This window comes from Tiliqua scincoides, chromosome 2, assembly GCF_035046505.1.
Source record: "Tiliqua scincoides isolate rTilSci1 chromosome 2, rTilSci1.hap2, whole genome shotgun sequence".
NCBI lineage: Eukaryota > Metazoa > Chordata > Lepidosauria > Squamata > Scincidae > Tiliqua > Tiliqua scincoides.
In genome coordinates this window covers 57,075,437-57,097,600 of record NC_089822.1, presented here as the reverse complement: position 1 = coordinate 57,097,600, position 22,164 = coordinate 57,075,437, and the positions used below count along the sequence as shown (strand labels likewise).

The following is a 22,164-nucleotide window of genomic DNA, read 5'->3' as shown; positions in this document are numbered from 1 at the left end:
GCTCACCACTGGGCTTAGGACTGGGCTGTTATACAACAAAACTCTAACGTGATCCAAGCGGTCACTAAGATTCTGTGTAAAGATCTCTCTAGTTTTATCCATTTTTAAGAATGAGACTTGAATTTCCTTCTGTTATAGGTGCCTTTTTAGGTTACTGTACCCTATGGACCAAAGTTATAGAATAGCAACAGATGAATAGATTTTATGATACTAATGTTTTTTCATTATTTAGATCAGAAGGGCTGGTTGTTCTGGGTCATTTTGTTCAGTTTAGTGGACAGTTTCTCCAGTAATTTGCCTAATGTTGGGCAGCCCAATCCTGAGCTGCCCGGCACGCAGGGCTGCTGCAGTTCCAAAATGGCTGCTGCAGTATCCAGTGCACAACCAGGCAGCCACCAGCAGCTTCTCCGAGGAAGGGGACTTCCTTCCCCTTCCCCTCGGTGAGGGAAGCAGCCCCGCAATGGGGCTACTTGATTCTACGGCAGCTCTGGAGCTGCTGCAGAATCAGAGAATCCCGTGTTGGACCACGCAGTCTCACGCAAGACTCAGGGTCTGATAGAGCAGAGTTCCACCGGTCCCACTTCTCCCTGCCTGCTCCTTCCCCTGCCATGCCTCTTCCTCACCCAGTCCCCACCTTCCCCACCCCGGAATACCTTCTCCCCAGCTCCCTCTACACCCCCACTCACCTCTCCACTGCCAGGCGGTTCGGGCAACCACCGAGTGGCAGAACATGGAGCTGCCCCAGCGTAAGTTTGTGCTGGGCTATCTCCAACACTGGACCTGTGGTAAAGGCTTGCAAACATGCCTTATGGCATGTTTGTGACAGTGCACGCCAGCGTTGAGCTCTGGATCAGGCCCTTCAACTTGTACAAAAATTATTATTATTAACAGTATTTATATACTACTTTTCAACAAAAAAGTTCACAAACCGGTTTGCAGCAAAAGTCAAATAACTAAATGGATTCCTGTTCCGAAAGGGCTCACAATCTAAAAAGACAGCCACTAGACCAGATCTTGTGCTGGGGTGAAAAAGACAGTTACTGTCCCCCTGCTACCTGAGCAACACTTGAAAAAGTGACTCTTGCCTAGTTAGCAAGGAATAGGTTACTGATTATTATGAAACCAGGAGTGTAGTTATCTGTCACTATATAAATAAATTTGAATGGGTTCATAGGTTCTGTCAAGCATATTGTTGAGTTTAATGATGTCTTCATTAGATTAAAATTGTATTTTAATATAAAAATTACACTTCTTATTAAAGGGATGTAACTGTTCCCCCCCAAATTAGTAAAGTACCCAGTCCTCTCCTCCATACAAGACCTTGTAAAATATGGTGATTGCATTGTACCTCCTTCTCACACACCAGTCCTAACTCTCCACACAGAGATTTATTTATTAAGAGTATTTTTTTAACCCCGCCTGTCCTCTGCTGGAGCACATGCCCAAGACGGTGCTTAGCTCTGGCACTGGGTGTCACAAATGTGGCATGAGTATCCATGGCACCCGGGGAGGAGGAGCCGTCAGTACTGGGTCTTAGCACCCACCATGGTTTCTGCTATATCCTGCAGCAAAGTTTTAGCCTCTGGAGGCCTCCTTGGGGTAAGGGAACATTTGTTCCATTGCTTCAGGGTAAGACCCAGCTATACCAACTGTATAGCTGGTGCAAGTCCACATTGACCCAGGAAGGTGGATCAGACTTAGGAAAGGGGATTAGGCTTATTCCTCCCACCTCACCTCATTGCCTCCTTGTTCTGTGCACCCCTTCCCCACCTCTCTCCTAACCCCCGCATGGGTTTACCTACTTCAGTGGGGATCACTTGTCCACCATTGCATGGACCCGCTCACTTGCCACTTTCAGCGATGGCCTGGCCATGTGCACTGGCACTGTCACTTTCATGACAAGCATAAAGGTGTTTATGCTGCTTAGTTCCAGCAGTGTAAAGGCCCCATATGATTGGATCTTTAGTACTGTCAGTTTTTAGATATCCCTCAGGGAGAAAAAAAAAGTCTCACCATGTTCCATTCCGTCTAAGCCACCTTGATAAACCCATTCATTCCATTAGTAATGGAAAATACAAGCCAATTTGTCTCTCTCTTGGCAATCAGAACTCTCTCCTGCCACTAAGTCTTCCACCTGAAGAGCACATCCTGTTGCATTTGCTGTGTGGAGAAGTCTGCCTTTGAGTAAGAGAATATTAACATTAGTCATTCACTTAAAAATTCCACCTAAAGTAACAGAATTTAAACACACACACACACACCCACACACACACACACACACCCTTTCTGTGATCCCATATCAGTCATCCAGTCTCCTCTCTGAGTTCAGAGCCTTGGTCTGATGAGTAAAACTATATGGAGAATAACCAGATTTTTTTATCTTTCCGCTGTTGTTACCACACACATGCTAGGAAATAAATCAAAACTGTTCGCATAACCCAGTGATTCTCAAACTCTCTGTGAGTTTGAGAGCCACTGGTAAGTTTTATCAGGGGTGGGTACTGGGGGTGTGTGTGTGCCCCAACGGTGCCACAGTGATTGCAGCGCCACAGGGACCCAGGGGTATGTAGACATACGGGGGGAGGGGTATGGAAGCCTCCCGGAGGGTCCTGGAGGCTCACAGCTTCCTCTGCGAGCCTTCCCTCTGCTGAAGTGAGCTCCGTTTTGCAGTCGGAGCTCGCTTCTGGTTTTCTATCATAGCTCTGTTTGAAAACAGGAAGTAAGCTCTGATTGCAAAACCAAACTCACTGCTGCAGAGGGAATGCTCATGGATGGGGGCTTCAGGACCCTCCAGGAGGCTTCCCAAACCCCCTCACGTATGCCTACATGCCTTAAGTCCCTGTGGTGTCACGATCACTGTGGCTTCATCAGGGCACCCATTCCTGGGCAACTTCCCTTAAGGGAGAATGACCCCTTTTTCCTTCCTATGGTGTGTCATGACCCACCTCTTGGAGAAGCACTGCCATAACTCATTCATTCTGGTCTGCTTGGCCAGAGCAGACTCAGAAACCATTTCAAACTTAAATCCTAGTGTCACAGGCATAACCCTCCACCACCTTCTGAAGCTGAAGTATCAACTTTGTCCCATTTACTAACTTTGTCTAATTGTTAGTAACTAGTGACTGTTACGTAGAAGCAATGGGCATAGTCGGTGGTACGTCCCGAGTACCATACTGGAGTGTCATGTGAGGGGGTGCCATGTGAGGCCCAGCCAAGATGGTGGCAGCCACCTCTTAGTGTTTCGATGGCTTTCCAATCAGCTGCCTCAACCAGTGGCTGCCGCCCCCTTTCTCCTCCTTTGGAGGCTCTCATTGAAAAGCAGCTGAGTACAGGTCAGATTCTGGAGCAGGCAGGCAGTGTTTTGGGAAGGGGGTTAGGAAAGAGGAGAGCCTACGTATACCAGGCTGAATTTGAGGTCCAATAGAGTAAACAGAGATCTGGTGAGTATGTAGTCGGGTTATAAGATCAAATTTCCAAAGATGGCAGGCTGTAGAAGGACGTGGACAAGGTATGAGAGTCTATGCTCAAACTGAGGCACCAAGCCTGTAGCTACAGCTATAGTGGGCCAGCCAGACCTCTGTTTTATCAGCCACATTGACGAGCAGCAGTACCCCCTGCAGCACAGCAGAGATAAGACCAATAACTACTCTTGCTTGAGAGTTGCTTCAGTGGCACAGATAGTGCAATACCTAGACCTGGCAGTGTGTTGATACCATGGTCCAAGTTCCAGACTTTTCAGTTTTCCGTACTCAATTGAAATAAGAAACCACAATTGTTTTACACTGTGAACAGAAACTTTTCTTCGCTTGCATGTAAAAGAGCAGGGAACAACAAGATCTCAAGGCTTTCTGCAACATATTCCTATAGACCATAGTTAATTGTTAGGCTTGAATACATATGCCCTTTCTTACCTAAAACATACGTAAACTTAAAACATCTGTTTGAGTCTGCAATTGTAAAGTATGTTGTAACTAAAATTGTACAGAACATTAAAAGCAAAGAGTACATGGAGAAAAAGGTACAGTATGAAAGGATACAGTTCATAAAGCAGTTGTTTAAAAACAAACAGTTTGCTTTTAAAGAACTAATGTGCCTAAGTAATCAACATTTTCTGTCATTTCTCAGAAAAAGGAAAAGATGGGCGCAGGGAGCATATCACTTGAGACAATGATTAATGCTTTAATCAAATTTTCAGATATTGATGAATGCAATGAAGATCCGAATATCTGTCTCTTTGGATCATGCACTAATACTCCTGGAGGATTCCAGTGCATCTGCCCTCCGGGCTTTGTGATATCTGACAATGGCAGGAGATGTTTTGGTAAGCACCAAAGTTAAAGCAGTAAATATTCCTCCATCCCACCTTGTTTGCTACAGTTCATAGACCCAACTGCTTCTTGGAGGGTTTTTTTTAAACATGTCCTTTTCCTGATTATCTCATCACCCACTTGGGAATGTCATTTGATGGCAACATGATTCCAGGGAAATTTGACAATCTAACCCAAGAGCAGGAGGCATTGTCTTCACCTTGAATAGGTAAATGTTTGTGCCCTGTTTATCACTCCCCAATCATCAGCAAAAGAGTTGCATTTTTTTTCAGTTTGCAAAAGCTTTCACAGAAAGCCCCACCATTATCAACCTTTCTGCACAACTCTAGTGTTTTTTGTTTGTTTTTTATGTATTTCATGAAGGCAACTGTTCTTAACATCTCCACAAATCACTGAATGGATATAGATTTCTAGAAAAACTGGCACTGGATAAAGTTTATGAAATTAGTAAAGCATCCTACAGGTATAAGTGTAAGCAGGAATTCCTGTATGTGAGAAGTGAAACTCAGACTAATTCATTCCCTTGCTTCTCAGTTGTCAAAATCAGCTAGGCCATCTAGATGTCTCTAAATTAATTCTATATCAATTTGTTTCTCTTCTAGATACTCGGCAGAGTTTTTGTTTTACCAATTTTGAGAATGGAAAATGCTCCATCCCAAAGGCTTTTAATACAACAAAAGCAAAATGCTGCTGCAGTAAGATGCCAGGAGAAGGATGGGGTGATCCCTGTGAGCTATGCCCTAAAGAAGAAGAAGGTAGAAAATGATATTTACAGCTTTTACAAGTCTATGCATGTTCTGTATTCATGAGGTTTATTCCCAGAGAAGTGTGCATACTGCTTACAAGAGGAGGCAGAAAGAAGAAAATGTAACTGAGATGTAGACACTCCATTTGTCAGACCACATCCTTGAGAGTATTTCCAAAAATTGACTACTCACATGCAGTTGTTTCAGAAGCTGTATCCTTGGTCAGTCGAGCAGAATGCCAGAATAATAAATTAACCTATTGGATTCCATTCACCATAGGAGACTAGTCAACATAGGAGACTAGAACTGACTAAATATGGGTCAGAATCCAGAAACAGTAATGCAATTAGTAGCTTTGGCTTTTTGGTGGTTCGTATTAGCTTACATTAAAAGCTGAAAACTGATTATAGATACAGTTGCTATTACATTATGGACCTAACATTTATTGTCCTGTCTTGTGGTATTTTTTCGGCAAGAAAAAAAACAGATAAGTTTCTCTTTTTGTGGATTCTGTTTAAAATATGTTTGTTTTTGAAATTTGATATAGTCTGTAATTTTAATTATGGCTATTTTTGTTCTCTTTGTACTGTTGTTGTTCCAAAAATGTTTGTGCACAGTTGCTTTCCAGGATTTGTGTCCATTTGGCCATGGAACTATACCAGGAATTGATGATACACGTGAAGGTATTGTTTTAATTTGTTTTACGTAATTCCTTTTTAATTATTGCTTTAATAAATAATACTATAGCCTTCCATGGCCTGTCTAGTAAAACAGTGTTGGTATTTCAAATGTCACCAATGTTCTTCATCAGCGTGAGACAACTTAAGGGCTCACCCTAGGAAAACCGCTTCCCATGCAAAGGTGGGAATTTGTCAGATGGCAACACAGGCTTATTTAGGTCTGGGGGAAAGCCTTTGTAAGCCAAATGCAGCCCACAAGACTGAGGGCCCGATCCTGTTACTGGGAAGGAAGGCCAGTGCCAGTTGGGGAGGCATTCCAGGTGGGGGGGGGGAGGTGGTGAAAATGTGAGAATGGTCCAGGGGGGAGTTCAGACCTGAAAGGTGGGTGGGCACAGTAGCAGCTGGTACAGATCCACAGGCACTGTGAGGTCCTGACACGGGGTAAGGCAGCTGATGTTCCCTTACCCTGAGGAGATCTCTGGCTGCCTCCTTAGCCATGCAGGATACAGCAGCAACTATTTTGATGCCACTGTACCACAGCACGGATAGCCTGCATAGGTTTGGGCTACCCAATTGCATATTCCTAAATTGATGGTATAGTAAAACAAATGTTCTTCTAATGCTTTTAAATTACTATGTATCTGTTTTTTGGTATAAGAAAAGCATGTTTTTTTCTTCATTGATTCTTGGGGAGCGGAATTATACTACTGTTCTTTAAACTGCATAGCTGTTTCACTAAAGGAATCCTGAGATTGAAAACAGAGCAATACAAATATTTTTCATTTTCATTTTTAGATGTCAATGAGTGTCTTGAGAGCCCAGGCATTTGTTCCAATGGTCACTGTATAAACACAGATGGATCATTTCGCTGCGAATGCCCCTTGGGATATAACCTAGACTACACTGGAGTACATTGCGTAGGTGCGTGCTGATTCTGTCCTAAATAGAAAAGCTAAATTTTGCATGCGTTATAATCCCAAAAGTTTGTGAACTTGGTCTGCATCCCAGTTTTCAAAAGTTTATTTTGTTTGTTATATCCTAGATACCGATGAATGTTCAATTGGTAATCCATGTGGAAATGGCACATGCTCCAATGTGATTGGTAGCTTTGAATGCAATTGCCTTGATGGGTTTGAACCTGGGCCAATGATGAATTGTGAAGGTAAATTGTCTTTTACCTTCTGACTAGGATTGGCATGCTAGCCTGTTCCAAGTTCTTATTAGGTATTCTTCTCTTCTAACGTCTTATAATGGAACCAAAAGGGGGAAGATAAGTTATTGTGTTTTTATATTATTTTCGTAGAATATTTAGCTTCTAAGAATATGGATAACAGTGGTTTTTTTCCCCCTGAAACATTGTCATTAATCCATTACTGCATAGGAGACACTGTTTTAAAGGGAACAGCTTATACTCTCTTTGTAGTAGCTAGGACAGATTGAGACATTGGAGTAAATTAGGGATGTGTAAAACTGTACTTCTGCCTTTTTTTCTGGTTTGCCTTCCCATGCTCTTGGATGTCCATGAAGCATTTGCAGCATGTCTCATAGTTGCACTAGTTAGTTGCGCTAGTTAATTGTGAGTTGGAATGTGCATCCCATTGAATAATGCAGAGCTGATGAACATTCACACTCACATGTTCACACCTGTGTTTATACATCCAGCACCAATTCTTTCCTCCGACAGAAAATGACACAGAATTGGATATAAAGAACACAAAATACACAAATAAAACAGTAATATCCTAGTTAGAAATAAAGGGCACAATCCAAATGGTACGTTATGCCAGTGCAGCGTGCATTCCACCAGCATACTACACTTTCTGGCTGTAACAAATGGAGGAGGGGAGGAATGTGTCCACAGTTCATTATTTCTATAAGCTTCCCATAATGTTCAGCTATTCAAACAATGTGCAGAAATAACTGTTTCACATACACTCCGAAAAGTTTTTTAAACTTTCATTGTTGTTTTTTCTTGTTAAGATATAAATGAGTGTGCACAGAACCCTTTGCTGTGTGCGTTTCGCTGCATAAACACCTATGGTTTCTACGAATGCACCTGTCCAGTGGGTTATGAGTTAAGAGAAGACCAAAAAATGTGCAAAGGTATGGATACTTTTATAAAGTATTATTTGATAAAGTTTGTGAAATACATTTTTTATTTGAAAGCTTTAGATATAGAGAAATCAAATTTTATCTAAAATCAATTTAGATAAATCAAAACTTTAGATATAGGCTGATGGGTTCTGAGCTGTCTGTGACAGATCAAGAGAGAGATCTTGGGGTGGTGGTGGACAGGTCGATGAAAGTGTCGACCCAATGTGCGGCGGCAGTGAAGAAGGCCAATTCTATGCTTGGGATCATTAGGAAGGGTATTGAGAACAAAACGGCTAGTATTATAATGCCGTTGTACAAATCTATGGTAAGGCCACACCTGGAGTATTGTGTCCAGTTCTGGTTGCCACATCTCAAAAAAGACATAGTGGAAATGGAAAAGGTGCAAAAGAGAGCGACTAAGATGATTTCGGGGCTGGGGCACCTTCCTTATGAGGAAAGGCTACGGCGTTTGGGTCTCTTCAGCCTAGAAAAGAGACGCCTGAGGGGGGACATGATTGAGACATACAAAATTATGCAGGGGATGGACAGAGTGGATAGGGAGATGCTCTTTACACTCTCACATAATACCAGAACCAGGGGACATCCACTAAAATTGAGTGTTGGGCGGGTTAGGACAGACAAAAGAAAATATTTCTTTACTCAGCATGTGGTCGGTCTGTGGAACTCCTTGCCACAGGATGTGGTGTCTGGCGTCTAGCCTAGATGCCTTTAAAAGGGGATTGGACAAGTTTCTGGAGGAAAAATCCATTATGGGGTACAAGCCATGATGTGTATGCGCAACCTCCTGATTTTAGAAATGGGTTATGTCAGATTGCCAGATGCAAGGGAGGGCACCAGGATGAGGTCTCTTGTTATCTGGTGTGCTCCCTGGGGCATTTGGTGGGCCGCTGTGAGATACAGGAAGCTGGACTAGATGGGCCTATGGCCTGATCCAGTGGGGCTGTTCTTATGTTCCCCTTTACCCAGCAGCAATCATTTTAGAGACACAAATTTCTTTAGTAAGCTCCCTGAGCATGAGGCACATTGCCAGCCCCCAGTCCTATCCGAGCATTATGCTGCTGGAACAAGTTTTCCCGCAGTGCAAGGCACTTTCCGGCACTTGCAGTATGTGACCGGCTTCATGCACCATCAGCCAGAGGATACCCGCCAGAGCTGGTCAGTTCACACGGAGGGTTGGATGAAGGTGGGGAGAGAATGTGGAGGAAACGGTGTAAGAAGGAGGGTGGAGTAGGACTCAAAAGGGGGCAGTATAAGCGGCAGCAGCACATGTTGAAATCCTAGGCTTCTTCCCTGCCTCAATCTCCCAACCTGATCCATGCAGACATGCACCAGTATCAAGGTAGCACATGTTCAAGTAGACATAACCACCCACCATGGGCTTACTCCAGAGAAAGGGAACAAATATATCCTTATCCTGAGGAGTCCTCCAAATGCCAAAACTCCCCTGCAGGATACAGCACACTCCACATTGATGCTGTTGCATCGCTGTGCAAAGAATTGCTTTGGATTGGGCTACCCCTCATTTGGGAGAGAACACTGTTAGTCCCAGTTGGATGGGTGGCTGCTACTTAAAATTGAGGCACTGGTTGAAGAAGCAGCCAAACAGCTATGCTTGTTCCTCACTTCAGCATCTCAGCCAGCTCTGCATTCTCTTACCCCTACCCTTATGCATTATACACTTGGGTTGGGGCAGAATAATTCCTCAAGAAGCTAACTTGCAAGACGTGTGATACTGTTCAAACAACAAGTGGTAGATGTGTTACTAGTGTACTTATTTACAGGTTTGCAGCTTGGGGGTTTTCCTGGACTTACAGATGCTCCTGGATACCCTGGCTGTGGCCAGGAATGTCTTTGCCCAGCTTCAGGTGGTGCGCCAGCTGTGGCCATGCCTGCCTCAGTTGAATCTGGCCGCGCTGGTCCATGCCATGGTGACATCAAGTTTAGATTATTGTAATGCGCTCTATATGGGGCTGCCTTTGAAAATAGTCCAGAAGTTGCAGCTAATGCAGAATGTGGCAGCTTGTGTGGTAGCTAGAGGTTGGTGATTTGACTTGGACCACTTGCTTCGGCAACTACACTGGCTACCAGTTCATTTCCAAGCCCAATTTTAATCTTTAAAGCCCTTTATGGCTTGGGACCAGAGTATCTGAGAGACTGCCTTCTTCTGTACAGTCTGGTCCATTCTCTTCGTTCATTGGAGAAAGCCCTGCAGGTTGTTCCACCATCAAGAGCGATTAGGGGAGTGGTAGCCAGAAACAGGGCCTTCTCTGTGGTGGCACCAGTGTGGAATTCCCTCCCCTTTGAGTTGAGAACAAACAGCTGCTTCAGTGTTAATCTGCTGGACTGGATAAGAGGCACTCTTTCAAGTGGGTGCTCCTCTTTTTAGCAGGGGGAGAGTAACTGGCCCACCTCACCCCAGCAGTGTCTTTTCTAGTGGCTGCCTGCTGGTGTTCTTTTGCATCTTTTTAGATTGTGAGCCCTTTTGGGACAGGGAGCCATTAGTTATTTGATTTTTTTCTCTGTAAACCGCTTTGTGAACTTTAGTTGAAAAGCGGTATATAAATACTGTTGTTGTTGTTGTTGTTAATCTTCCAGCGAGGCCTGAAGACTTTTTTATTTTGGAAAGCCTTTGATACCCAGTAGAGGGTATGATGGCTATTTTTTTAGTAATTAATCGTTTGTTAACTGATGGTTTTTATCTCTACTGCTGTTTTGCTTTTATTCTCTATTTTATGGTTTTATTTGTATTTTATAGTTTTTTATGTATATCTTTTATGTATTTTCTGTTAACCACCTTGGGTGCCCTCCAGGGAGAAAGATGGGTTGCAAATTGAATAAATAATATTCCATTGCTTTTTAAAAAGATCTTGATGAGTGTGCAGAGGGTCTACACGACTGTGAATCAAGAGGCATGATATGTAAAAACCTGATTGGAACCTTCATGTGTATATGTCCCCCTGGAATGACCCGTAGACCAGATGGAGAAGGCTGCATAGGTATGTTTTAAGAAAGAATGTTTTGTCCTCTAAAATTGCCATGAAAAAGCTTGAACCTGTTAAACTCAATGGGTTTAAGGGTGTTGCTTTCTGTTGAATAGTTGCCATTATAAATGGAAGTTAGTATATAGTAGGCATTCTGATAATCTACTGTTTAGCATCCTAACCATGCATAACTATTTTAGGAGGTTATCTGCCATTGGAAATGCTAGTGAAATTCTCAAAAACAAATTTAACTGTTCATAATACGTTTTTATAATTAGAAGTTGGCAAATAATAAGAACAAAATGGAGAGAAACAAATAGCTTAAGGCCATATCATTCAGTATCATAAGCAAATTAATATTCATCATACAGTCCTGAAGGTCTCCTTTAGGTAAGGGAACATTTGTTTCCTTGCCCAGGAGTAAGCCTCCACTGCCTGAATGGGTCTATTCAGACAACTGGTGCAAGTCCAAGTGGTCTCAGGAAAGTGAACTGACATCAGAAAGGAGGAAAGAATATTGGTGGCAATGGTGCCACCAATATCGTCCCTTCCCTGCCTCTATCTGCTCCCACGCCATTCTGCCTGCCCTCCAGGCCAATTTATTGGTACCAGGGCCCATTGAAAGGCTCCTGGCACATGGCCATTGTGGCAGCCTGGCTGCGTGAAAAGGAATTACCATTTGTGGCAGCTATACTGCACGCTGCACTGGTGCTGTATGCTCATTAGACTGGGCCATAAATCTTATCTGATCCTATAATTTCCTACACTTCATTTTCAGTCTCGTCATCTACAAATACTCCTCACTTCTCCTAAGTTTACTTTGTATCTTGATACCTTCCCAAAGTTTTTGATAATTCTTTATTGTTGTTGCAAATGTTGTGAATGCATGTACACTTTTTTTTGTGATAAAGATGAAAATGAATGCCGCACCAAGCCAGGTATCTGTGAAAATGGCCACTGTTCCAACATTATTGGAAGTTATAGATGTGAATGTAGTGAAGGCTTCCAATCAAGCCCATCTGGAACTGAGTGTATTGGTAAGTAAATGTACATTTCCCAATGTTCTGGTAAAATTCAAAAGTGAAGTATATTCTTTTAAAAATTTCCAACTTGAATTGGTATGACATTGCTGAAAGAAAACATTTTGTAATCATTTAAGAAAAATGAATTCAAGGTGATTCTTCTGTGTTTGACATGCTTTTAGCAATCAGATGCTTTAAGAAAAAACTAATTAAAATAGAAAAGGAAAGGAACCTACCTCAAATAATGATTTAAAACCAAGAGAATTATCTCATTCTGTACTTCCTTCTATCTTCCTGTGTGCACTGCCCTGCCCCTGTACTTTGTGTGTGTGTGTGTGTGTGTGTGTGTGTGTGTGTGTGTGTGTGTGTGTGTGTGTTAAAAAACCCAAAACCTTTAAATGAGTAAAAATAAGTAAGCATCAATATTTATTACAAAAAGAAAATTAGAATTTTAGCTTTAGTGATATTTATGAACAAGAAACAAGAGTGGTGTATCAATAGTGTTTAAAATTACTCTTCAAAACCACCATCACCCCACACCCCCACAATCTTTAATTCAGAATATGTTCTTTATGGGCCAGTTACTCATTCTAATAAAAGATCATGGTAATCCTTCAGGCACCTTACTATGACAAAGTATTTTCAACTGGAAAGAGACCCTATTAGCTTATTACTCTCTGTAAAACAGAATAAAAGTGAGCTTGTGGAAGGCAGATTCAACAGGCACATTCAGAAATTCATACTATTTTATTTCATAGTATTTAATCAACCAACCATGGAATCTTATAATTATTGAAACAATTTATTCAAATTCAAAGCCTTTTTTTTCTCAAAAAGTGGTAGCTACAGCTGCCATTACAACAAAAGTTCTCCAGGAATAGTAAATTGAAATATTAATATGTGTAATGCATTAGAGTTGATTGTACTGAACACACAACTTACCATTATTAATGTGTTACTTCTCCATATTCCATGTTTACCCTTGCTAACTAGGCAAAGAGGCACCTTTCAAAGTGGTGTCCTCTTATATGAAACTTGGGGAGAGCAACTGTCCCTTTCCAGTTGTCTTTTCTGCATTTCTTTTTAAATTGGAGACAGGGAATCAGTTATTGATTTATTTTGTTTTGTAAACTGCTTTGTGAACTACTTCTTGTTTAAAAGCAGTATATGCATATTCTTAATAATAGTACAGTATTCATTTCACAGATAACCGCCAAGGTTTTTGCTTTGCTGAAGTCTTACAAACAATGTGTCAGATGGCCTCTAGTAGCCGTAACCTTGTCAGCAAATCAGAGTGCTGCTGTGATGGAGGAAGAGGCTGGGGCAACCAGTGTGAGCTCTGCCCGCTTCCAGGAACCACTCAGTACAAGAAACTTTGCCCACATGGACCAGGGTATACCACTGATGGAAGAGGTACTGTTTGGTAGAAAGTTTATAGATATTGTTAAATTAGTTATCTTTTGAACAGTTTTTAAAAGAGTTATTGGTCTTTCTAACTTCATACTGAATCAAATTTTATTCTGAATATATTCAACTATGGGCGCAATCCTAACCCACTTCTCCGGTGGGCTCTCCATGGTGGGTTCAGTCAGCCGAAGGTGGGTAGCTCCTCATCCCAGGCGGGCAGGTCAAGTGAAAACTTCCTGTGATGAGGAGCGCCCCCTGGCTTCCCAGACTGAACTCGCCTGGCAGAAAGCAGGTCGAGATTTTTTGCTGCTCTGGGCAGCTTCTCTGCCCAGCGCCTCCTTTTGCCCTTCTGGGCATTTTTCTCTGGGCCCTTTGGCCCCCCTTTTTTCAGGAGCATCTGCTCCCCACCTCTTCTGCTGGCCGCTCAGCCTCCCCATGTCCTCTTGGGCTTCTGGGGTCTGTGCCCCGTCGGAGCAGGTCACAGCGGCCATTTTGGCTGCCTGGGGAGCACGTGTCAGCTTGGCTGCGCTTCTAGCTGCCGCTTGCGGAGGCAGGAGAGGGGTTGCAGCCCCAGCCAGACAGCCTTAGGGCCCCTGCCTCCTACAGTCCTCCTGGCGGGAGGGGGCTTGGCTGGTAGCCTGCTCGAGTGCTGCCACCAGCAGCAAAGGCGCAAGAGGCTTTTTTCAACCTTCCCGTGCTTCAGCCATGTGGTGCGACTGCAGGTGGCTGAGAGCCGGGATCAGGCTGGGGGAAATCGCGTACGCGCCCCCCTCCCCAGCTCCCTCTCTCTCATAGAGGTTACAGCTGCGAGCGTCATTGGAGCCAGCTCTGGGGGCTCGCACGTGCAGCCCAACCCCCCCCATCTCTCTGAACGGTTCCAGCAAACAGTGAGTCTGATTTGCCCCTGGGCAAAGGAGTCTGGCTGGTTCCCCCCTTTTTTTCTCCTGGTGCCCTTAAGTACTCCTCCCCCCCTTGCATGCCCCCTGCCCCACAACAGACCAGTGGGTGAAGGACACCGTGCACAGGGGCTACTCCATCAAATTCAAAGCCATCCCAAGGGACAGATTCATGTACGCCCGCAGGCCAGCTTGCCCAATCAAGCATGCCCAAACACTGGGGGACATTCGCCATCTACTACAGATTAGAGCCATCAAGCCTGTCTCAAGACCCGAGTGGGGCCAGGGGGTCTACTCGCACTTTTCACTGTCCCCAAGAAGTTTGGGGAGACCCGAGCCATTCTTGACCTCAAGTGGCTACACAGATGGCTACACCAGCACCGTTTCAAGATGGAAACGCTCAGATCCATTCTGATGGCCATAAGGTGGAACGATTTCTTGGCTTCACTGACTCTTCAGGAGGCTTATCTGCATTTGCCCATTCTACCATCTCACAGGCGCTTTCTCCATTTTGTCTACAATGGTGCTCACCTCCAGTACAGCTGTCTTCCATTTGGGTTGGCTTCTTCGCCGAGAGTATTCTCAAAGGTTCTGGTGGCTCACATTGCACACCTGCGCACCTAGGGGGTGGCGGCTTTCCCTTTTCTCGATTGAGCTCGATTGAGCCCTTTTCTGAGATTGAGCTCATTCGAACAGGGACAGCTACATATCAGCAGGACCATCCATTGCCTGGCCTTCCACGGTTTTGTGATCAACTGGGCCAAGAGTCATCTAGTTCCTTCGCAGCGCATTCTCCATCTGGGCGTCATCATAGGTATGCACCTCTATTGGGTCTTCCTTTCTCAGGAGCATTGGGACAAGATCACCCAGCTTTCCTCCTCCGTCTTGAAGTCCAGTCACTTGGATCTCCTATCTCTGGCACACCTCCTGGGCATGTTTACTTCAAGCCAGGACATCATCCCATGAACCAGATTAAGGGCAAGAGCCCTTCAGCACCTGCTCTTGCCCTTCCAGGATCTCATCACCAACCAGAGGAGCAAGCTAGTAAAGCTGGACCCGGCCTCCAAGCTGGACCTTCGCTGGTGGCTGCAGCCACGCAGACTGAGCCAGGGTTCCCCCATTTCTGTGGTTGAGCAGACAGTTCTCCATACAGATGCCAGTCTCCTTGGCTGGGGGGCCCATCTGGGGGACAGGACAGCCCAGGGAAGGTGGTCCCCAGCAGAGGCAGCGCGAAGCATCAACTACCTAGAGCTTTGAACCATTCTGTTAGCACTGAAGGCCTTCACTCCCCTCCTGAGGGCCAAGGATGTTCTGGTTTACAGGGACAACATCTTGGCCAAGGCCCACATCAACTGACGGGGGACACACACTCAAAGTCACTGCAGACTCAAGCCAGCTCCCTGTTACTGTGGGCAGAAAGGAACGTTGCTTCCGTCAGGGCAGAATACATTCCAGGAGTCAGCAACACCATGGCCGACTGGCTAAGTCAAAAGGAAATCGACCAGTCAGAGTGGCAGCTCCACCCTCAGGTTTTCAGGATGCTTCTCAAGCAGTTCGGCCCCTTCAGCATGGACCTTTTCGCTTGTCACCTCAACCACCAAGTTCCTTGGTTCTTCAGCAGGGGTCGTTGTCCTCAGTTTGCGGGCACCGACGCTTTCCATCTTTATTGGCCAATGGGCGTCTTATATGCTTTTCCTCCGACCAAGCTCATCCCCAGGGTCGTCTCCAAGATCAGGTCGGAGCGGGCAGAGGTGCTACTAGTGGCTCCCTTCTGGCCTCGTCGTCCTTGGTTCCCAGATCTGATGTCCACCCTCCCCCCCCCACTGCGTCTGCCATCAAGGGAGGATCTGCTCCTGCAGGGTTCAGTCTGCCACCCTCAGCTTCAAATGTTACACCTAGCTGCCTGGAGGTTGAGCGGCGCAGACTAGCCGCCTTGGGCTGTTCAGATCCTGTTCTCGGAAGCCTGTTAGCAGGCATAAGGCCCTCCACCAACAGGGTCTACAATTATACCTGGTGGACTCTCACAGTCTGGTGTGCCTCTCACAATACTTCCCCTGAGTTCATTAAGGTGAAAGACTTCTTGGAGTTTCTCCAGTCTGGCCTCAAAAAGGGCCTTAGTACTTCCACCCTCAAAAGGCAGACCTCCATTCTAGGTTACCCCAAGGGTACTAAATTAGCTTCCCACCCACATGTGAGGAAGTTTATCCAAGGAGTCTCCTTGCTCAATCCTCCTCCTATAGCTAGGGCCCCCTCCTGGACTTTAACCTGGTCCTGAAAGCCCTTTCCAGACCACCCTTTGAACCCTTGGCTACCCGTTCCCTCAAACTCCTTACATATAAAACTGCCTTCTTGGTAGGGATTGTATCAGCCAGGAGAGTTTCTGAGATAACGGCCCTCTCCATGGCCAGGGAGCTTTGCCGGGTCCACGAGGATCGGGTGGTCCTCCTCCCCGATCCCTCCTTTATGTCCAAGGTAAATTCCATGTTCCACAGATCCCAGGAGGTTATCCTTCCTTCCTTCTGCCCTAACCCTTCTCACCCTTGGGAGCGTGAATGTCATTGCCTGGACGTGCGCAGGACCTTGGCCTTCTATCTCGATAGGACATCCTCCAGAAAGGCTGAGGCTCTATTTGTCTCCTTTAAGCCTAGGAAACAGGGTGTCTCCTTCCTCTATCTTGGTGAAGAAGCCTACAAGGCACGGGGGGTAGAACCCCCCCCCCCAGCATAGCAGCTCACTCTCTCCATGCTGCAGCCACCACCGCAGCCTTCAAGGCTCACCCTTCCTTAGAACAGGTTTGCAGGGCTGCCACATGGAGCTCTCCACACACCTTTGTGAAGCACTACAAGATTGATTCCTTTGCAGCTAGGCACTGGCATACCTAGGGGGGGCAAGCGGGGCAACCCGGCCCCCACAGAGCCCCAGACTGCAGCCATGGATACCCCCACGGCGCGGAAGGCTCCGTGGGGGCCTCGGCTGCCTCCTCCGTTCCCCCTTGTTTTCAAAGGAGGAACGGAGAAGGCAGCTGCGCTGAAGTAATTGCGGTGACAATGACATCACCGCAATTACTTCCGGGTCACATGCGCAGGGGGTGGAGAAGGAGGGGCGAAACAGGGTGTGTGGGTGGAATTTTGGGGTTGCCTCGGGCGCGGGGACCCCCAGGAACGCCACTGCAGCTAGGGATGCTGCCTTTGGCCACAGAGTGCTTCAGAGCGTGATCTCCCACACTTCAGGCAGCGCCCGCCCTTGAGAAGCACAGCTTGGCTATTACACACTTTCAGCAGACTGAACCCACCATGGAGAGCCCATCGGCGAAAGGGGAAACTTGAGCTTACCTGTGAATTCCCCTTCTCGGTGGACTCCATGATGGGTTCAGTCCCCTGCCCTCGCAGCCTGATATGTGGGACAATCATTCTCTCACCTCCAAGATTCTGGTTAAGTTGCTCCAGTGGTTTCGTCTGGTTAGGTTGCTCTAGTTGATCCTTTTACCTTACTGTACAGTTTGGGGATCCAAGTCAGCCCAGTTAGAAATCTGTGTTTTTTCTTGGGGCGGCTGCCTTGCATTTCTCCTCAGTTATGTTTTTGCAGCGATTTGAGATTCCTTATGCAGACCATGCATTTGGAGAGGATGCTCCTTCTGGCTTTTGCAGTCTGGGAAGCCAGGGGATGCTCCTCACCACAGGAAGTTTTCACTTGACCTGCCTGCCTGGGATGAGGAGCTACCCACCTTTGGCTGACTGAACCCACCATGGAGTCCACCAAGAAGGGGAGTTCACAGGTAAGCTCAAATTTCCCCTTTTTCAGCACTGACATAAGAGCAATGCAGCTCTGAGGTAAGGGAACAAACATCCCCTTACTTTGAGGAGGCCTCTGTGACTGCCACCCAACTGCAGGATGCCGCACACATCCCATTGACACAGCTATGCCTGTGCTGGAAAGATGGTTAGGATTTGGACCAAAGTCTGCAAAATCTTGCCTTAAAAGAAGAGTAGACCAATAACTGTAAAGCTTGAAGCTGACTAAAAACTTTGCATGTGGTACATTTATCTATTTTAAATGTGTTATAATTAAGCACCTGCAGACAGGGCCGCCCTTGAGAGTTGCAGGGCCCAAAGGTGAAGTGATGACATCACTACCAACTGCTTCTGGTTGCCCAATTTCAGGCCAATTGAGATGATGGGTGAATGAGCCACACAGCAGCAAGGCTCTGCTCACCATGCATGGACAATTCCATGCTGGAGCGTCAACTCCAAGGACAGAGCAACTACAGTGTCGGAGCATCAACTACATATGGCTGCTGCTGCGGGCGCTCTGCTTGCCACCCCATCGCCTTGATCCTTTTGACTCAATTGCCCTAAAGCCAGCCCTGCCTGCAGAGTAGTTTTCAGTCTGGTTAACAGTCATTGGTTAACAGTCCCAATGGATAGCAAGTTCCTGTTGCTTTTGTTTGTAGAATGATTTCATTTTCTAATAAAGCAGAAAGAGAATTACTGCATATAGTCATGTATAAGTCAAAAAATGTATGCCTTAAAATCAGCCCTGAATGCATGGGTCAACTTATAAATGGATCATTATGGCAAATGAACCTTCTAGGAACAGCTGCTTGGTGAGGTAGGGGTGGGAATGGGCTGAGAAGCAGGACAAGGGGGGTGGGGGGGAAGAAGCAAATTTACTTACCATGAATTGTTCTGAGGCAGCAAACAAGAAGCAAAAAAAGTCACACTTTTAGCTTCTTCTCCAAACAGGAAGAGAAGTGAAGGCACTTACAGGAATTGTAGCCTGTATGAGGCCTGCTGTTATAGAAGTGCAGCACTGTACTCCTCACAAAGCCTATGAGGGTTGGTCCCATAAGTATCTTCATCTTCCTATTTGGAAAAGAAGGTAAAATGGCTCCTTTTTGACTTTTTGCTGCTGCCTCAGACCAATTGCAGGTCAGTCATTTTCAAAGAATTTCACACACCCTTCAGTTTTACCACCAACTTATCTGAGGGCCATAAAAAATTCCATGATTTTTGGCTCACAACTGGCTTAGCTGTGAGATCAACTTATACTCAAATGTCTGCGGTAAGCATGTAAAAATTACAAACAGCAGACTTCAGAGTGAAAAACAAGGAATATGATAATAGTAGAAAACAGAGCATAAGATATTAAAGGAATAACCAAAATTTGGAAAAATGCTAAAGAAAACAGTACCAAAAAAGTAATCTACTATATACAGTTCTAGTTCCCTAATCCCAGTTTTCCCAGCAAATACTCCTAAACACCAAGCATTCTGTTAAGTTCAAAAATACGTCACTGGGTCATACTTTTGTATTTTCATAATAACAAATTAACAAATCCCACATAATTTAGTAGAACTGAACTCTCAGAATATTTTAAAAAATAAGATATTGTCAAAAGTAATGGGGCAGCCCAGTCCTGAAGCTAGCAGCTCCGCTGGGTGCAGTAATGCCAAAACGACTACCTTGACTGCCAAGGCCACTGGAGGTCTCCTCAGGGGAAGGGGACTTTCATCCTGTTCACCTGGGAAAAGCCCCAAGCCCTGCAGACTTGAGTTTCTCAAGTGTACGCTGCTTATTTTGCCAGCACAGACTTGAGAGTCTCCATGTCGGGCCTTCTGGCCCGTCACAAAGTTCAGGATCCAGCAAAGCAGAGCTCCACTGGTCCCACCCCCCCTCCTGCCCTATTTCCTCCCCCATCCTTTCCTCACGTTCTGCCCATTCCCTTCCTCCCCCCCGCCCCGAAGCTATTTACTACTGGCTGGCAGTGCTGGTCCTTCATGTGGTACTGAGGCTCAGCGCCAACTTATGGCACGTTTACTATACCCGGCACTGAGATAGTTCAGGATTGGGCCCTAAGATGATTAGGCACCTACTTTTGGAAAATTGTACTATAGATAGATAAGCAATCAAGTGTTTACATGCCTGGAAATTTCAAAATTTTCTTGTTATTCCACAGATATTGATGAGTGTAAGGTGATGCCAAACCTGTGTCAACATGGTCAATGCATCAATACCATGGGCTCCTTCAGATGCTTTTGTAAAGTGGGCTATACTACTGATATAAGTAGTACTTCTTGTGTGGGTAAGCTTTAGCACCATCTTTTAATTTCACTCTTTTAACCTGAAACCTGACTTGGAGCCATTCATGATTTCCCATTAAATGTGAATTGAATCTTTGTAACGTAACATTAAATTTAATAATTTCTATTAAAATAAAAATAAGTCTTCTCCTGAGTGTATGTAGACCAGTCTCTACAACTTTCTCCTGATTGGATGGTCGGGACAACCTTTGATCTTACCCTGGCAAGGAGGTCTGTGTCTTTTCAGACCAGCCCTGTATCTGGGAATGGAAGCAGAGTTTTTTTTTTCTTGTTTGTTTTTGGCAGTATCTTGCATTTCTTTGAGTTCTTTTTTAAAAATTGCTTTTTTTTACATAATTCTACTCCCCTTCCTTTTCTTTCCCTTCCCCTCATTGTTCTTCCTCTTCCCGGATCCAGCAGTAATGCAGATGGATGCTTTTAGTCAGTTTACAGGGTTGCCACACCTCAGAAGTCCTCCCGGGTGCATCCAGAAGTCACTTCTGGTTTGCACTGTCAACTTCCAGTCACATCCAGAGCTGTTTTGAGTCATCTCAGAACACCTTCCAAATGCGAATGGAAGTTGCTGGCATGAACCGGAAGTTACTTCCTGTCATGTCCATGTGCGGCCTCTGGAGGGCTTGGTGTGGCCTGAGGTAAGTTATTGCAGCACCGTGCCAGCCCCCCATGAATTATCAACGGGTTTTGGTATCTGCAGGGGGTTCTGGAACAGATCCCCTTTTGTCCCCAGAGGAAAGCAAGGGGGCTTCTCATGTCTGCACTAGGTATTTTGTTGGCACAGATGAGAGAACTCTGTGTCGGGCTTCTCAGCCCAACATGAATGATAGGATCCGGAGGAACAGGGCTTCACTTCCAGGTTAATGACATCGTTTCCGTTGGGGAATGACAGATTGTCATTCTAGAACAGGGGTGCCCAAACCCCGGCCCTGGGGCCACATGTGGCTCTCGAGTCCTCTCAATGTGACCCTCAGGGAGACTCCAGTCTCCAATGAGCCTCTGGCCCTCCAGAGATTTGTTGGAGCCTGCACTGGCCCAACGCAACTGCTCTCAGCGTGAGGGTGACTATTTGACCTCTCACGTCAGCTGTGGGATGAGGGCTTCCTCCACTGCTTGCTGTTTCACATCTATGATGCAGTAGCAGCAGCAAAGGAAAGGCCAGCCTTGCTTTGTACAAGGCCTTTTATAGGCCTTGAGCTATTGCAAGACCTTCATTCATTCATATAAGTTCATCTTTAATATATTCATTTATGTATACTTATGTAAATGTATTCAGATTTTAAATGTAAATTAATTATTTTTTTCCCTGACACCCGACACTGTGTCAGTGAGATGATGTAGCCCTCCTGCCAAAAACTTTGGACACCCCTGTTCTAGAAAGTGGGTCCGGGCGCTAAAAAGTTTGAGAACCACTGTGTTAAAGAATTCTCCACTAGTTAATAGATTTTTATGTGGAATTTGAAATGGGCATTCATGACCTTGATCAATCTTCCTTTGATCCTTTAGCTAAATTCGCTTAAAGAAGCTCATTCTTTAATCCTTTTCAGATATTGGCCTGATTAGATAACCTAATTGAATGAAATCCTCTGCATACTGTTTGCTAATAAGGATTTATGTGTCTTTCATTTAGACAAAACACTATTTTGGCCTGACTGTACTTCTATGTCAACTCTTTTCGGGGGAGGGAGGGGAGTTGACCCTGATCTTGGTTTGATATCCTGGTTTATTAACTAACTATGGTTTTCACAACCCACAGTTTTTCCATTTGTGATGAAACAGAATATAGGTTGAGTTTCCTTATTCGAGAGGGTTCCTTTCCCAGAACTCTCATGAATGGCAAAAATCACACTATAGCAAATCAATTTAAAAAACCAAAGTCTCTTTGCTCAGGTGAT

General features: G+C 45.2%; 1 protein-coding gene across 3 annotated transcripts in view; it reads left to right on the top strand.

Moving 5' to 3' along the window:
* Positions 1-22,164, top strand: part of FBN2 (fibrillin 2) — a 175,185-nt gene that overhangs the window by 140,763 nt on the left and 12,258 nt on the right. For all 3 annotated transcript variants that reach the window (XM_066618394.1, XM_066618393.1, XM_066618392.1), the window contains exons 49-58: positions 4,196-4,321; positions 4,931-5,083; positions 5,692-5,757; positions 6,550-6,675; positions 6,797-6,916; positions 7,735-7,857; positions 10,734-10,865; positions 11,762-11,887; positions 13,079-13,285; positions 20,131-20,256. In XM_066618394.1, the coding sequence (XP_066474491.1) occupies positions 4,196-4,321; positions 4,931-5,083; positions 5,692-5,757; positions 6,550-6,675; positions 6,797-6,916; positions 7,735-7,857; positions 10,734-10,865; positions 11,762-11,887; positions 13,079-13,285; positions 20,131-20,256 (1,305 nt within the window). The remainder of the gene's footprint in view (positions 1-4,195; positions 4,322-4,930; positions 5,084-5,691; positions 5,758-6,549; positions 6,676-6,796; positions 6,917-7,734; positions 7,858-10,733; positions 10,866-11,761; positions 11,888-13,078; positions 13,286-20,130; positions 20,257-22,164) is intronic.